This window comes from Cherax quadricarinatus, unplaced genomic scaffold, assembly GCF_038502225.1.
Source record: "Cherax quadricarinatus isolate ZL_2023a unplaced genomic scaffold, ASM3850222v1 Contig2233, whole genome shotgun sequence".
Taxonomy (NCBI): domain Eukaryota; kingdom Metazoa; phylum Arthropoda; class Malacostraca; order Decapoda; family Parastacidae; genus Cherax; species Cherax quadricarinatus.
Window position 1 is genome coordinate 13,546 of NW_027197259.1, and position 17,023 is coordinate 30,568.

The 17,023-nt window shown below is 38.8% G+C and overlaps 1 protein-coding gene across 1 annotated transcript in view; it reads left to right on the forward strand.

Annotated features, from left to right (window-relative positions):
• LOC128701506 (kielin/chordin-like protein) overlaps positions 1-16,494 on the forward strand; it is a gene marked incomplete at its 5' end in the record, with an annotated part of 29,545 nt that extends 13,051 nt beyond the window's left edge. Inside the window, 15 exons of the mRNA XM_070081294.1 lie at positions 115-210; positions 1,245-1,436; positions 2,299-2,484; positions 3,718-3,813; positions 9,433-9,621; positions 10,066-10,251; positions 11,579-11,674; positions 11,763-11,954; positions 12,576-12,761; positions 13,027-13,122; positions 13,199-13,390; positions 13,949-14,143; positions 14,246-14,434; positions 15,129-15,320; positions 16,402-16,494. Coding sequence (XP_069937395.1) covers positions 115-210; positions 1,245-1,436; positions 2,299-2,484; positions 3,718-3,813; positions 9,433-9,621; positions 10,066-10,251; positions 11,579-11,674; positions 11,763-11,954; positions 12,576-12,761; positions 13,027-13,122; positions 13,199-13,390; positions 13,949-14,143; positions 14,246-14,434; positions 15,129-15,320; positions 16,402-16,420 — 2,302 coding nt within the window. The remainder of the gene's footprint in view (positions 1-114; positions 211-1,244; positions 1,437-2,298; positions 2,485-3,717; positions 3,814-9,432; positions 9,622-10,065; positions 10,252-11,578; positions 11,675-11,762; positions 11,955-12,575; positions 12,762-13,026; positions 13,123-13,198; positions 13,391-13,948; positions 14,144-14,245; positions 14,435-15,128; positions 15,321-16,401) is intronic.
• Between the last annotated feature and the right edge of the window lie 529 nt (positions 16,495-17,023).

Here is a 17,023-nt window from a genome sequence, read left to right on the forward strand (position 1 = left end):
AATGTGAAACTTGAGCTTAAATTTAAGCTAATGACTTAAGTTATCGGGGATATGACTAGTATATATAGCATGTAGCCATAGAACTAATAGTTCTCGTATCTAATTCTTTTACAGGCCTGATTGTAGGTTTGTAAAGTGTGCCGGTCCACCCAACGAGTGGTGTACACCAGTTACACGACCACTAGCATGTTGTGACGAGTGGAACTGCAGGTACAATTTTTCTAAAATTAGTCGTATTGAAAAAAGTTTGCCCCTTACTCTTTTTTTCACACGCTCGTTACCCAAGTAAAGTTCAAAACTGATATAAATATGGCGGCAGAGCATGGAAAATTATTTAGAGGAAAGTTTTGATTATAATTTCTTACCAATTGAATGATGCCGTAAATTTTGATAATCAAAATTCCTTAGAGCTCTTCACAAGCGTAGTCACTCCCTTGAATAAAATATTTTATGCATACTTAGAGCCTAGTTTAATTTGCTAACACTACCCGGCAACGTGTTAAACATGTGGGATTCACTGATGGCTTGTTATAACGTGCTGGTCTTTGCCACCAGTCTAGTTTTCCTTAACGTCAGCAAAAGCAACGTACAGAGTGGGGAAAAAGGCAGATTAGTGTGGCTGCTCCTGTAATCAGAGTACTTGGCAAGTGGTGGCTCATGTCAAGTAGACTAATTTGAAATGTTCAAAGTCATTAGCTCATACTTTAAAGTATGAAGCTATTCTAGCCCCCCTTTTGACCTAGATTGTTCAACTAAATTAGTTCTCAGAACTTGAAAGCTTATATACGAAATGTGAAAAACTGCTAAATGGGAGAAAAACTTACTTAAATACATCTACTAACGCACATTTCCTACTTTGCTGAAAAACATAGCTATCGTTAAGTAATTTTTTCACTAGCCAGATACTTCGGCCTAATTTCTGTGATTTTTTTAAAAATTCATTGAATAAAACTTTAATGCCATCAACCCCCTTTCCCCGGCGCATTATCCACATGGGTTTAGTTTCCCCATGTTTAGTAATACCTAGTTTTTAAAGTAAAAATTAACAAATTAATAAGCTAAGGATTAGAAAAGTGCCATTCTAGGAAACTCCTCAGGAGGACTTGCCATCCTAGTGATACCACTGATATTGTAATTTACTTGCCAGGAAAATTTAACCTTTTAGTGTTTGCCAATACAATCACAGGTTAAATTACTTAAATGAAACATTGAAATCTCTCGACATTTTTAATTAAAACTTTCAGAGGATGTGTTGATGAACTTGGCAACCATCGTGAGGTGGGCAGCAAGTGGTCAAGCGACTCTTGCAACACTTCAGAATGTACTCCTTCTGGCGTTAAAGTTACTCTCAAATACTGCCCTACATTACCGAAGCCCCATCACAGCTGCCGTAGTTATGTCCCTGAGGGAGAGTGTTGTCCCAGATGGGAATGCAGGTGAGATTTAAGTTTCCTATTTCCCGAGGAAATAGCACGTTTTTGCCATAATCATTAACCTTAAGTCTGTATTTAAAGACTTCATCTAGCACCCTGTTTGTTTTAAAGTGCCCCTTAATTTGTTTGGCCCTAGATTTTGAAAGTCTTTAAACGCTATTTTAGGGAAACTTGGTTTTCCTTTTGATTTAACTTTAATAGTGAATTTCCAATTTCACTCAAAATGCAGCCTTTAAATGTCTTAAGAGACTGATTAGATTTTTCATCACCGTAGACTAGTTACTTCTACCCTGTCGTATTAATAGTCTTGCACAGTCGGTCCTAATTTGAAATATCAGAATTTACGGTCTATTTATAAGAAATTTTGTCTTACCTGCGCAAGACAACATCCTAGCTTTTGTTGGTAAGCTCTTTAAAGCGCAACTAAAACTTTATCTGAAATCAGTTTAGCTTCAAATACTTATTTGGTCTCTCCTGGATTCTAGGAAGATTAATCCTCGGGTGCAGCATTAAGGCTGCTAGAAAGATATTTAACCGGGAAAGTGGGGGGGAAAAAACATCAGCAACCTGGCCAATTGGTTTCCTGACGTGGCGTTTGTGACCCACTACACGAGATTTTGGTTATGATGCTGACTTTCAAGTCTCCTCCCGTTCTTTTAATTTAATGTACTGTGGATGAGGGGAAGAGATTGCTTATTATCCATCTTATGGACAACTTACCGATTCTTGATTTACCGAGGTTCACGAACTAGCTCAGCCTAATGGTTAATAAAGGAACGAGTCAGTGGAGTTTCGTGATAAGCCTTACTTTCTCATGTCGAGGGAAGAGTTAACACTGTTTAGAACTTTACATTTTTTTCCTCAGTGCATGTCTTGACGATAATGGAGAGTACCATGACTTGTACAGCGTATGGCAAGAAACTCCTTGCATCAGGCACCAGTGTACCCGGGCTGGCATACACACCAGGGTGGAGAAATGTTCTGATCAGCCTCACAGCAACTGTGAAGTAGTTCCAAATGAAGGACAGTGTTGTCAGTCTTGGCGATGTGGGTATGTATCTGGGAATGAAGTTTATAAAAATTATGGCTAAAACTTTTAGCCCAGGTAGGTTTTTGTTCTAAGAACTAGTTGGGTATGGAGAATCCCAAACTAGATTGGGCTGAATTTTTACTAAATTTATTGACTTGCCATTTTTCATCAGATTAGCTAGAAATTTAAATGTCCTGACTTGAGACAGTGTAACTACTGGAAAGTGAAGTCTCCTCTGGTAGTATTGGACACTTCCAATTTCTGATAGTTTGAAATTTTCACCTTTTACTGCTACGAAAGGTGGAGATTTAGTTTGTGCCACTTATTTCTAGAATGCTACACCTATGAAATTGCAATTTCACCTGAAATGTTTTAAACTTTTAATGACTGACGCTACTTTAAGAGTATTGAACCCTTACGTAAGGTCTGAAAAGATTTTTTAGGCATGGCGACAATACTTGTGACTAAAGGCTCGATTTTGATAGACCTGCCCAGTGTGGACCAGTAGGCCTGCTGCGGTGTTCCTCCTTTCTTCTATTAAGTGTTGCCGTAAGCCTGTAGTAGCGCTGGTGTTAGCGGAAGGATAATTAGACTAGGAATTTAATTATATTAAATAACTGAAGTACCTATTCCCGTATTAAACGCTGTAGCATGAAAGTTTTGTGGACCTGTATAAATATGGAAAAATTAAATCTGCTTGGCAACTTTGCCATCTATGCTTAATTACTAGGTTCCTTTCAGGAACCTAAAGTGCTAATTAACTTTGCGTTAGTGTTTCATATTTGAGCCAAGGTTTTGAAAGTTAATTGTGGAGCAACTTCGTAGTTTCCAATGGAAGAGGGTAATTATCGTAACAAAGGCTTTAGGAAAGTTGGTGGCGAGTGCTCCTTTTAATGTCAGGACTAAAGTTTTATGGGACCTCGGGGTGGAACACTGTTTTAAACAAACCATACCACGGGTAGGGTTTGAACCCACGATCAGTTTTATAACTCCAGACCGTCGCATTAGCCAGTGGCTAACTCGACGATCTGGAGTTTTGACTGATCGCGGGTTCAAACCCCCACCCATGGTATGATTTGTTTGCAATAGTGTTTAGGTTTCTAGAGTCGGTAAATTTTAGTTGTCTAGAAAGCTGTTAGGATATTTTACGCTGTTGTATTTAAAACTGAAGTCAAATTTTGAAATGCATTTACTCTTTTGTACTTTAAAATTCACTGTTAAATCAAACCGGCAAAATAACTTTCTTTATTTCAGAGCCGACTGCAGTAATGTACAATGTGCAGGCGCGCCCAGCAGCGACTGTACATCCCACAGACCACCGTTGGCATGCTGTGACGAGTGGACGTGCAGGTACGAGGAAATTTTCCTTTAAATCTGTACCTAAACTATCGGGTGTACTGTACTTGTGCTAAGATTGTAGACTTCACGGTTTTGAATTTTCCAAAATCTGCTTAATTTTTCTACCAGTTTCCTGAAATTTAGAATTTTAGCTTCCAAAATGGACTACCGCGCGCACAGACGCATGAATCTCCGCCCCTCTGGTCAGGTACGGACTCGAGGTGCCTGCCAAGTTGCTAAGCTCAGAGCAGCAAGTCTTAAGTGTAGGTTCAGAAAGGTGTAGGGAAGATTTATTCTTGCTTCATGCTCTTAGTCACCATTCATAAAAAAAATCTCCTCCGGTTTCCAAAAGTTAAACTGCAGTGTTTAACTTGTGCTATTTTATTTACCCTCGAGCTAATACTAAATCGACCAATCCTGCTAATGTTTCCCTGGCAGTCTTGAAGGCTGCTTGCAGTCTTGTGCTAGCTTCGTCAGGTTTTTTTTTTTTGTAGCTACGGTATGTTGAACGTAGTTTTAAAGATAGTAACTGTTAAAGAACTTTGGAAGAGACGATAGTTAAAGCTGACAAGTGGAAAATGGTAAAGGATGATGCTTTAATTTTTTCACCCAAGGCTAGGCTGCATAAAGTACTTGCCACCTTCACCCCCCCCCCCCTCATGTTCTCAATACCTGACCTCGCCAGACAATTTAATGACTAGAACCTCTGAGCTAGACCTCGCTCTAAACATTGGACAAAATAGTCATGCCACATAACTGTAGATCTTAATATTACTGATTGCGAAAAGAATTAAGTTCTGGTTGCCAGTAATCTAAAACCAAAACAGTGCAGAAGTGTTAGCAATAAAGCTAATAGAATCGTTGGCTTTGTATAAAAATTAAAGAAGAAAGTCCTCAAGTGATGTGTATATGTATGTGTATATATGTATATATATATAATGTATATATATGTAATATATACGTGTATATATGTGTGTGTATGTGTATGTATGTGTGTATGTGTGTGTGTATGTGTGTGTATGTGTGTGTATGTGTGTATGTGTACATGTATACATATATATATGTGTGTGTATTTTTTTTTATTTATTATCACACTGGCCGATTCCCACCAAGGCAGGGTGGCCCGAAAAAGAAACTTTCACCATCATTCACTCCATCACTGTCTTGCCAGAAGGGTGCTTTACACTAGTTTTTAAACTGCAACATTAACACCCCTCCTTCAGAGTGCAGGCACTGTACTTCCCATCTCCAGGACTCAAGTCCGGCCTGCCGGTTTCCCTGAATCCCTTCATAAATGTTACTTTGCTCACACTCCAACAGCACGTCAAGTATTAAAAACCATTTCTCCATTCACTCCTATCAAACACGCTCACGCATGCCTGCTGGAAGTCCAAGCCCCTCGCACACAAAACCTCCTTTACCCCCCTCCCTTCAACCTTTCCTAGGCCGACCCCTACCCCGCCTTCCTTCCACTACAGACTGATACACTCTTGAAGTCGTTCTGTTTCGCTCCATTCTCTCTACATGTCCGAACCACCTCAACAACCCTTCCTCAGCCCTCTGGACAACAGTTTGGTAATCCCGCACCTCCTCCTAACTTCCAAACTACGAATTCTCTGCATTATATTCACACCACACATTGCCCTCAGACATGACATCTCCACTGCCTCCAGCCTTCTCCTCGCTGCAACATTCATCACCCACGCTTCACACCCATATAAGAGCGTTGGTAAAACTATACTCATACATTCCCCTCTTTGCCTCCAAGGACAAAGTTCTTTGTCTCCAGACTCCTAAGTGCACCACTCACTCTTTTTCCCTCATAAATTCTGAGTCACCTCATCTTTCATAGACCCATCCGCTGACACGTCTACTCCCAAATATCTGAATACGTTCACCTCCTCCATACTCTCTCCCTCCAATTTGATATCCAATCTTTCATCACCTAATCTTTTTATCCTCATAACCTTACTCTTTCCTGTATTCACGTTTAATTTTCTTTTGCACACCCTACCAAATTCATCTACCAATCTCTGCAACTTCTCTTCAGAATCTCCCAAGAGCAGTGTCATCAGCAAAGAGCAGCTGTGACAACTCCCACTTTGTGTGATTCTTTCTTTTAACTCCACGCCTCTTGCCAAGACCCTCGCATTTACTTCTCTTACAACCCCATCTATAAATATATTAAACCACGGTGACATCACACATCCTTGTCTAAGGCCTACTTTTACTGGGAAAAAATTTCCCTCTTTCCTACATACTCTAACTTGAGCCTCACTATCCTCGTTAAAACTCTTCACTGCTTTCAGTAACCTACCTCTTACACCATACACTTGCAACATCTGCCACATTGCCCCCCTATCTACCCTGTCATACGCCTTTTCCAAATCCATAAATGCCACAAAGACCTCTTTAGCCTTATCTAAATACTGTTCACTTATGTTTCACTGTAAACACCTGGTCCACACACACCCCCTACCTTTCCTAAAGCCTCCTTGTTCATCTGCTATCCTATTCTCCGTCTTACTCTTAATTCTTTCAATTATAACTCTACCATACACTTTACCAGGTATACTCAACAGACTTATCCCCCTATAATTTTTGCACTCTTTTATCCCCTTTGCCTTTATACAAAGGAACTATGCATGCTCTGCCAATCCCTAGGTACCTTACCCTCTTCCATACATTTATTAAATAATTGCACCAACCACTCCAAAACTATATCCCCACCTGCTTTTAACACTTCTATCTTTATCCCATCAATCCCGGCTGCCTTACCCCCTTTCATTTTTACCTACTGCTTCACGAACTTCCCCCACACTCACAACTGGCTCTTCCTCACTCCTACAAGATGTTATTCCTTGCCCTATACACGAAATCACAGCTTCCCTATCTTCATCAACATTTAAAAATTCCTCAAAATATTCCCTCCATCTTCCCAATACCTCTAACTCTCCATTTAATAACTCTCCTCTCCTATTTTTAACTGACAAATCCATTTGTTCTCTAGGCTTTCTTAACTTGTTAATCTCACTCCAAAACTTTCTTATTTTCAACAAAATTTGTTGATAACGTCTCGCCCACTCTCTCATTTGCTCTTTTTACATTGCTTCACCACTCTCTTAACCTCTTTTTCTCCATATACTCTTCCCTCCTTGCATCACTTCTACTTTGTAAAAACTTCTCATATGCTAACTTTTTCTCCCTTACTACTCTCTTTACATCATTCCACCAATCGCTCCTCTTCCCTCCTGCACCCACTTTCCTGTAACCACGAACTTCTGCTGAACACTCTAACACTACATTTTTAAACCTACCCCATACCTCTTCGACCCCATTGCCTATGCTCTCATTAGCCCATCTATCCTCCAATAGCTGTTTATCTTACCCTAACTGCCTCCTCTTTTAGTTTATAAACCTTCACCTCTCTTCCCTGATGCTTCTATTCTCCTTGTATCCCATCTACCTTCTACTGTGTAGCTACAACTAGAAAGTGATCTGATATGTGGCCCCTCTATAAACATGTACATCCTGAAGTCTACTCAACAGTCTTTTATCTACCAATACATAGTCCAACAAACTACTGTCATTTCGCCCTACATCATATCTTGTATACTTATTTATCCTCTTTTTTCTTAAAATATGTATTACCTATAACTAAACCCCTTTCTATACAAAGTTCAATCAAAGGGCTCCCATTATCATTTACACCTGGCACCCCAAACTTACCTACCACACCCTCTCTAAAAGTTTCTCCTACTTTAGCATTCAGGTCCCCTACCACAATTACTCTCACTTGGTTCAAAGGCTCCTATACATTCACTTAACATCTCCCAGAGTCTCTTCTGCATTCCTCTTCTCCAGGTGCATACACGCTTATTATGACCCACTTCTCGCATCCAACCTTTACTTTAATCCACATAATTCTTGAATTTACACATTCATATTCTCTCTTCTCCTTCCATAACTGATCATTTAACATTACTGCTACCCCTTCCTTTGCTCTAACTCTAATACTCCAGATTTAATCCTATTTATTTCCCCCCACTGAAACTCTCCTACCCCTTTCAGCTTTGTTTCGCTTAGGGCCAGGACATCCAACTTTTCATTAATAACATCAGCAATCATCTGTTTCTTGTCATCCGCACTACATCCAAGCACATTTAAGCATCCCAGTTTCCTAAAGTTTCCCTTCAGGAGAAGGGGTTACTAGCCCATTGCTCCCGGCATTTTAGTCTCCTCATACGACACGCATGGCATACGGAGGAAAGATTTTCCACTTCCCCATGGACACTAGAAGAAATAAAGAAGAAAAAGAGCTATTTAGGAAAAGGAGAAAAACCTAGATGTATGTATATATGTGTGCGTGTCTATGAAGTGTGACCAAAGTGCAAGTAGGAGTAGCAAGATATCCCTGTTATCTAGCGTTTGAGACAGAAAAAGAAACCAGCAATCCTACCAACATGCAAAACAGTTACAGGTTTGTTTGTCATCTGGCAGGACGGTAGTACTTCCCTGGGTGGTTGCTGTCTACCAACATATATATATATATATATATATATATATATATATATATATATATATGTGTAATATATATATATATATATATATATATAATGTACATGTGTATATGATAAATATACACATATACACACACACACACACACACATATATACACACACACATATACATACACACATACATATGTACACATATATACACATATATACACACATATATATACACGTGTATGTGTATATATGTGTGTGTGTGTAATCTTTGGTTACGCCTCGTTTGGGTTATACTGCAGAATTCTGGTCTTCGTATTACAAAATAGATAAAATACACAGGAAAATGTATAAAGGAGAATCACGGTTGATCCCATGTATCAAATCTTTCCTACGAGGATGGACTGAGGGTCTTAACATGCAATCTAGAAAGGCGTAGAATAAAGGGGATGAATGAGGCGTATAAATGGAAAACTGGAATAAAGGGAATGTAAATAGCATGCTATAAAAATCTAGCAGACAGGACTCTCAGAAATGGTTTAAAGTTGGACAAATTGATTCAGGAAGAATATAGGAAAACTGGTTTGGTAATAGTTGTGGAAGAGTGGAACAAACTCGGACGCTAAAATTTTAAATGTTAGATAAAAGAGTAGGGGTGAGTGAATTTGCCCTGACTAGCTTATGCTAATAGGTTTGACTCAGTGCTCCTTGAGTAGATGTGACCCGACTAGGTCAGTAGGCCTGCAGTGTTTAGTTCTTACTGGTTTCCTTCTAAGAGGGTCATAATCATGACTCTCCCTCCTTAAAAGCATAGAGGGTCATGTGATTAAGAGGTGTACATGCATTTGCTTTCTTCCTTGGTAAATGAAGTCTAGCCTTGGAAGCGCTTGTCATGCAAGACTTCTGTCTTTAGGATTGGAAGTTCGTGGGTATTAAGGTTTTTCATAATAACTCAACATGGGTTGGTTATGCTGTTAACTTTAATCCTTATATCCTGTCTGTAAACAGTTTCCCACATACTGCATTTACCAATATTCTACCAACAGCTTTTGAATGTAGTCTCTTAAGCTAGCTAGATGTAACAGAAGCAGATTTAAATATATTAAATTCCTTTACTTTCAGTGGATGTGTTGATCTGGAAGAGTACCACGAGCTGGGCAGCCAGTGGAAGAGTGACCCCTGCAGCACTTCACTGTGTACAGACATTGGCATAAAGGTTACGAGGCAGTACTGCAGTAAATTACCAAGACCCCATCACAGCTGCGTTACTTATACCCCGGAGGGAGAGTGCTGTCCTAAATGGAACTGCAGGTAAAAAATTTAAGTGTTGTGGCAGTTTTTTTCCGTAAACCATTGAAGGCAGTTTGGTCAAACAAAACATGCCATAGGCCGTAATAAATATCCTAGTGTAACTTTGCACTTAATTACCAAAGCTGTCAAAGGCTTTCCCTAACGAACATTTAAAAATTCTCTCCGTTGTAAAAGGAAACTTTATAAATTTCCTAGTGCTAGGGCACTGGTACCAAGATAAATTTCAGCTGTACTACTGGAATATCAGTGGTTGTTTCATTGTTCAAATTTATTTAACTAAATGCTTTCCTCGAAAATATCATACAAATAGTGAACACTAAAATTTAAAAATTTGGCTGATTTTTAGTTCAAACAATCGTGCAGCAGGAAATACAGCCAGATGTCAGAAGCAATAGTACCTAATTTTAAGAGTTTAAAATAACTAACTGTGAAAATACTTTGCAGTGCTTGTCTCGACAATGCTGGAGTGTACCACGACATGGATAGCGAATGGCAGACTAGTGACTGCGTCACCCATAAGTGTACCCTGGCTGGTATTCATACAAAAATTGAGGAATGCCTTGAGCCACCTCACAGCAACTGCCAAGAAGTTCCTGGTGAAGGAAGATGCTGCCCATCTTGGCAGTGTGGGTGAGTAAATATACTGGGGAAAAAAGCTTAGCAGTGACTATTGACATAAGGTGTAATATATTTAGTGGTAGTGGGAAGCATGGCAAGTCTTTGGCTAAACCAAACTTTAAAACTGAGAACGAAAGATTACTTTCAGTAATTAGTACAACGCTGGACTAAATTGAATTTCCATGAAGCAGATTCTTTCTGGTCAGTTTATTGGCCTGTTAAATTAACTAACGGTTAAGCCCCCAGATCACGGCGAGGTTCGGAGTTAATTCCCGGCGAGGGTAGATACATTGGGAGTGTTTCCTTACCCCGGTGGTCTGTGGGTATCTGGGTTACTACAGTAGTGTGGGGTCGCATCCCGAGACGAACTTCACCTAATTTGTCCAAAATTTTCTGCACATGCTTTCTATATAGTATCATTGTCAACTAGGCCTGTATACCTTGTACATGTAATGGATATTAACTAATAGCTTTCGTAGAACTTAGTGCATGCATTAGTGTAATATAAATATACGTATACACATACATAAGCACGTATACATATGAAAGTTGTACGTAACCTTCAAACGCTCCAAAATTTTAAGGTTTGATTTTGATCTGATATCGTCCCAATGTGCATTTACTTTAAATGCAAGAAACTGGGGAGGAAATTGTAATTTTGATCATGGTGTCTGAGTGCCTCGTCCAGTTGGCTTCACACTTCAACGCTTGTAACTTGATAATGCAATTTCTGAGCGGCTTAAAACTTGGTATAGATTCCTGATGAAAGGAAAATTATTGGAGCGTGCAACACCACCCATCCCACTTGATGTTTTAATAAATTTTGAATTTGCGAGAAACCCTCTTAAGCTACCTAATGAATGGCTGAGATTTTTTCTTCGTAGGTGCTAATCTGAAATTAATGTAAAGATTAATCCTTAAAACTTAAATTCAATTTAGCGATACGCTTTCTTAACTTCTACATGAATACGACCCTTGTGGCTTAGCGCTTCTTTTTGATTATAATACATGAATTAGAGTAAGCTTGAAGCGTTAGACGTTCCTCATTTTTCTGGCAAACTTGTGAAAGCTATTTTTCTGCTTGCAGCCTTACTATAAACTTAGACAGCCAGTTACTGGTTAGATCGCGCACTAGTTAGAGAATTAGATTTTTACAATCGTACGTTGGCCAAACAAACTTCAATCTTAGTACAAATGAATTTCCTTTAAAAAATCAATCTCCACTAAGACAAAAGCTTGTTAAATTTATCCCCAGCGTGATTAAAATGTATTTCTGAAAATTACTTAATTACCGCTATTACCAGTTACTCGTCCTCACATTCGGTTCACGTGATTTCAGACCTGACTGCAGTCTTGTTAAATGTCCCGAGCCACCCAACATGTTTTGCAGACCACATAAACTACCACTGGCATGCTGTGACGAATGGGAGTGCAGGTACAGAGAAAAGATAAACCTGTGATAATTTGAATTAACTGGTTTTATAACTTAAAAAAAAATTAAACCCACTTCAATATCTTGACAGAGGATGTGTTGACGAGCTCAACAACCATCATAATATAGGTAGCGAGTGGTCAAACAAACCTTGCAGCACTTCTGTATGTACGGAAACTGGTATTAATGTTACGCGGAAATACTGTTCTGCCCTGAAAAGACCTCATCCCAGTTGCAGAAGTTACACACCAGAGGGCGAGTGTTGTCCTAAATGGAATTGCAGGTTAGGAACTTCACAGTGCTAAGAACCTGAGTTTTTATTTGCCTTTTCTTAGTTTTCATATAAAGGGTAATTATCAGTTTACACGATTATCTTGTGTATTTCTTAATTTTTTTGCTTTCATTTGCAAAAGTTGTTTTGCATAACTTGTCTAAGCAAAAGTTATTCCTTGAAATTTTCTCCGCCATATAGGATTAGCTAAATTATCCTATTAGCTTGTTTTTTTTTCTGCCTTAATTTTAGTTCTTGCATCTTAACTTTCTTAATACCTATGAAAACTTCCTCAAAATTGCTTTTTAGTATAAATTGCTAAAATTTTCTAACTTGAAATTTATTAAAGGAATAAATTATTTTCAACAAACTTTCTAAATACTGCCGCCTTTTAACTTTTTTTTTTTTTCTCCATATGACGTAAGATTTATTGGACTGCATGTACATGCAGATTAACGAAGAATGAAATGTTAAATATAATCAAAGCGCCCTACTAATTTTGTTAAATTTATTTAATATGGAAACCAAGTTTTCAGTGTAAAATGATTACTTCTTTGACCTCCTTCCTAAACTTTTATAGCAAATTGATAGTTTGAATTAATAAAGCTTTTGAATGCTGGTCTAATTACCCAGTGCATGTCTTGGCGACGATGGGAAGTACCATAGACTGAACAGTGTATGGAAGGAAAGTGCTTGCGTCTCGTTGAAGTGTACACGGGCTGGAATACGGAAAATCGTTCAGAAATGCCCTGATGCACCTCATAGTAACTGCGAGGAGATTCCTGCCGGGAACAAGTGTTGTCCTACTTGGAAGTGTGGGCAAGTATATAATTTTTCTTAAGATTCTGCTCGTCTTGGCTGAAATTTCCGTAAAGCAAAATACCTAGCAAAAGAAAGCCTAGTTCATTGCTAAACTAACAAACTAGGGATTAGTCTATAACTATGAATATTTTAAACTGTCTGTCCCACTTGACCCGAAACATTGCAAGTTTGTGTGGGTAGTTCCAGCCACGATAGTACCTTTTTCTGTACTTAACCAAATACTACTAACCTATTCACCCCTAATCCGTTTTTTCCCTAACAGTCCTGACTGTCGTCTAGTAAAGTGCAGAGGACCCCCTAGCGAAGACTGCTCACCCTATAGACCGCCACTGGCATGCTGTTACGAGTGGAACTGCAGGTACAGTGGAATAACTTTAGATTTAAAATTTTCACTTACTTTAAAATTTATACAAATAAATTAACTGAATTTACAGTGGCTGTATCGACGAAGAAGGAAAGCACCATGAGATTGGAAGAGAGTGGGCAACTGGTCCGTGTATCACATCGGTGTGTACTGAAGATGGTGTGAAAGTTATGCGGAAAAGCTGTCGGCAGTTACCGAAACCCCATGAGGATTGCAGTCTTTACACACCAGTGAGAACATGTTGCCCCAAATGGAACTGCAGGTAATTATAGCTTCCCTGTATGTCGCTAATCTATCCCTACCTCTAATGGTATGGGCATGTGGATCTGAAGTTACCAAAGAAGTCAAATGTTAGAATAATCACCGATTCCAGACAAACCCGCCCACTGTCTTAATTTACTCAACCTACAAAAAAAAAAAAAAAAAAAAAAAAAAAAAATATTGCTGAAATTTGTCAGTTAATTTATCAAGAACTTTAACTCTGCGCTCAGCTTCTTCCTGGAAACTTCAACAGAACAAATATTAAGTGTGACTAGAACAAAACTTAATGCAAATAAAAGGTCTTAACATTTTAACTTGGAGGAAAGTTTCCATTCTGCTCGTCTTCAGAAATACTCTTCTGAGGTACCCTTCTTAATTTAATGTCCAGTTTATCAATAAGTTGTTGCTTGAAGTATTCCTACTGATATCACCACTGCAAATAGTTACAAACTTCTACTTGTGTTCACTGCCTGTCATTACAAATTGTAATGTCCGATTGTGAACACTAGCTGTTCGTTTTTCAGCATGTCTGCTGAATAACCTAAATCTTAAATTTCAGTGGCTGTGTGGACCTGGATGGTACCTACCATGTCTTGGGCAGCCGCTGGAGCACTGATGATCCGTGCACTACCCTTGTGTGCACATCTGAAGGTATACGAAGGACGGTAAAGCAGTGTGAAAAATCTCTTCCTCCTTACCCAATCTGTTCAATGTACATTCCAGTAGGCGAATGCTGTCCATCCTGGAACTGCAGGTACGTATTAGCCTATAAAACGAGGTGGACTTAACCAGTTAAATGTATTCTGGAATATTTTGCAGAGAATTAAATTGGTCCTAATGCTCTTTAATATTTCAGTGGATGCATAGACGTAGCTGGAAGATTCCATAAACTGTTAAGTAAATGGGATGACAAATGCTCCATCCACACGTGTACCACACATGGAATAAAAAGTAACAAAAGGGAATGCGAGAAAGCTGCTCAATCACGCCCCGGCTGCTACTCTTATACTCCGCCTGGTGGATGCTGCCCTAAATGGAACTGCAGGTAAAGTTCTGAATGATAAAATTGGTGACTTAAGCCGAGTAATATAACATTTTAAGTCTTCCAATAAATAGAAGTAAGTCTTGTCTTATGAAATGTATGACCTACGGATTCAGTGCTTTAATATACTGCTTAAGATGAAGGAATTTGTATTCCTTAGTGCCCATAATGCTAATTAGTATTGTGGACGCACACGCGCGCGATATGTTGCATAGTTTAGTCCGCCATCGTAGACTTGGTGCAGTTTAGTTTCCTAAAATTTAAGATTGCTGTAGCTGTTTCTTTGGTATTATTTCCCCACAAAGAAAATTAGCAGATCTGAGTGGCTTAAGGACAGACCAAAACACTAGCAATCAACCCCTATTTCCTCCCACTTTCCTTTTACTTCAAATAACCTTCCTTCCCCAGATTTATTAATCCACCGGGTTGTGCTGTTCCAATGTTTTGATGCTAAAGCAGCCTTCAACTTCATCTTAACCCTCCACTCTAATTACAAAAATATTCTCCATTTCGAGCAGACAACCTCACTACTTCTCTCAAAGCTTGTAAACAACATTTAACACCATTAGAAGTTTAAGTATTTTCACCAAATTAACTTTGGTAGCTTGTGCAATAGTTAAATTTTCAATAGGTACAGTGTCTTAGTTATAAATTTAGTTCGCTATTCTGTTGGTAAGTTTAATGCAATATCTTGCAGTGGTTGTACTGATGATAAAGGTAAACACCGTAGTCTTCACGAGACTTGGAGCCTGGATCCCTGCACTTCTATGACTTGTACCAATGAAGGTATCAAGAAGACGGTTATAAAGTGTTCTCTGCGTCGTCGTCCTTTCAAATTTTGCGTTAAACGCACTCAACCAGGAAAGTGTTGTCCGGAATGGCATTGCGGGTGGGTATTTTTGTCAAGTTAATTCTTAGTTTGTAATGTTTATTAATGACAGTTTACACATGCAGTTTCCGACAAGGTAGATGGAAGTTTGAAAATACTTCTGGAATGTTAAGTTCACTTGCTAATACATGCTAGTAAAATAAGCAGTAACCTAGTAGTAATGTAACTAGCTAAAGTAATATTTTAAAGCAATAAATGTAAGTAGTCTAGATTAAAGCGGGGAATGTACTAAAGCTAACAGTACTATCCAATGGCTCTCCATATCTTGTATGCAGACAATGTCTAATATTTGGCATAGTGGCTAGGACAATATAATCAAACTACTTCCCATAAAAGCTCTTTAAGGACCTACCCTGAAGTAGCCAAAACTACATAGTTGCAGACTACTAAACTGAGGATGTCCTTGGACCACATAAGTGGTCCTGGACGAACGTACTTAGGCAGTGTTAATGGCTAAGGTCTAATTGTAAGTAATAGCTGATCATTGGATACTAATTATACGGGTTAGAAATCCTAGCACCCGTTTTAAATGTTTATTAGGATGGACTGAAAATTTGCTTAGAACTTTAAATTCCTGGTGAAATACGAGCCAGCACGTTAAAGTAAATACCTACGGAGTCTGATTTTGTATAGGTTCACCTACTTCGGCTTTTGGAAGTTCCACTCCTTAATGGATCATAAAGTAACTTTCTTAAAGTTGCGGCTGTTACATTAACCCAGATTACACACACTTTATAATCCCCCCCTCCACCCTCCCCTTCCCCCGCCACCCTGAAGTTTTGTGACTGCCGATCTTTCATAACTTTAAAGAAAGATACTGAAATTCTTGCATTATAATTGAGAAATAGGTTTGAAATTGGATAGTTTTCTTTTGAGCTTTATTAAGCGCTGAATTTGAGCGTAGTTTATGCTGCTTAAAGCCCCACACTTGTACCACTGGAATCTAACCTATACCTAGTGTGAAACTAGTTTCCCCATGTGGCTTAGCGCTTCTTTTTGATTATAATAATACTGTTACATTAAATTATTCAGTATTCTGCTCTAATTGTTAGTCTTTACTAAAAAAATTTTTTTTCCCCAGGATATTTGGCAAACATTAAACGTCGTCCTGACTGAACACTGGATTTCAGAAAATTCTTTCGTTAATATTTAAATAAAATTTTAATGAAAAAAATTTTTTACTCCAAACTTTGCTTAAATTAGCACAGGTGAATACCTTGAATATTCTGTAATTGGCTTTTTAACCTTTGAAAATGTTTTTGGTAATTTTCCATTTCCATTCTTTCAAAAGGAAAATTCTCTGGCTGAAGGAAAGATAAGAATGCTTTCATTGAAAGACCAGGGCGGAACTAATGGTGGGGAGCAATGTTGACTACAGGACTTGTAGTAAAGGACTGAAGTTACCAGATACACTAGGTTTAGTTAGCGCTTGGTTTAGATAATACCAGGTACATTTGAAGTGAATGACAGCTACCACTAAGTTTTGGAGGGGTGAAAGGGGCACTGGAAGACGCGTGAAGACAGTTTGGGGGGGGGGGCATGACCACTATCAGTGGATCTTGAGACTAAGACGTGTCCCTCCCACTATCGTTGACGGGAAAAATGAATTGGCATTAATAGTAGTAGTCGAGCACACTAATTTAATCCTCCCCTCACTCCTGGGGGAAGAGGGACTAGTGATACCGTTAGGTTACAGAAACGAG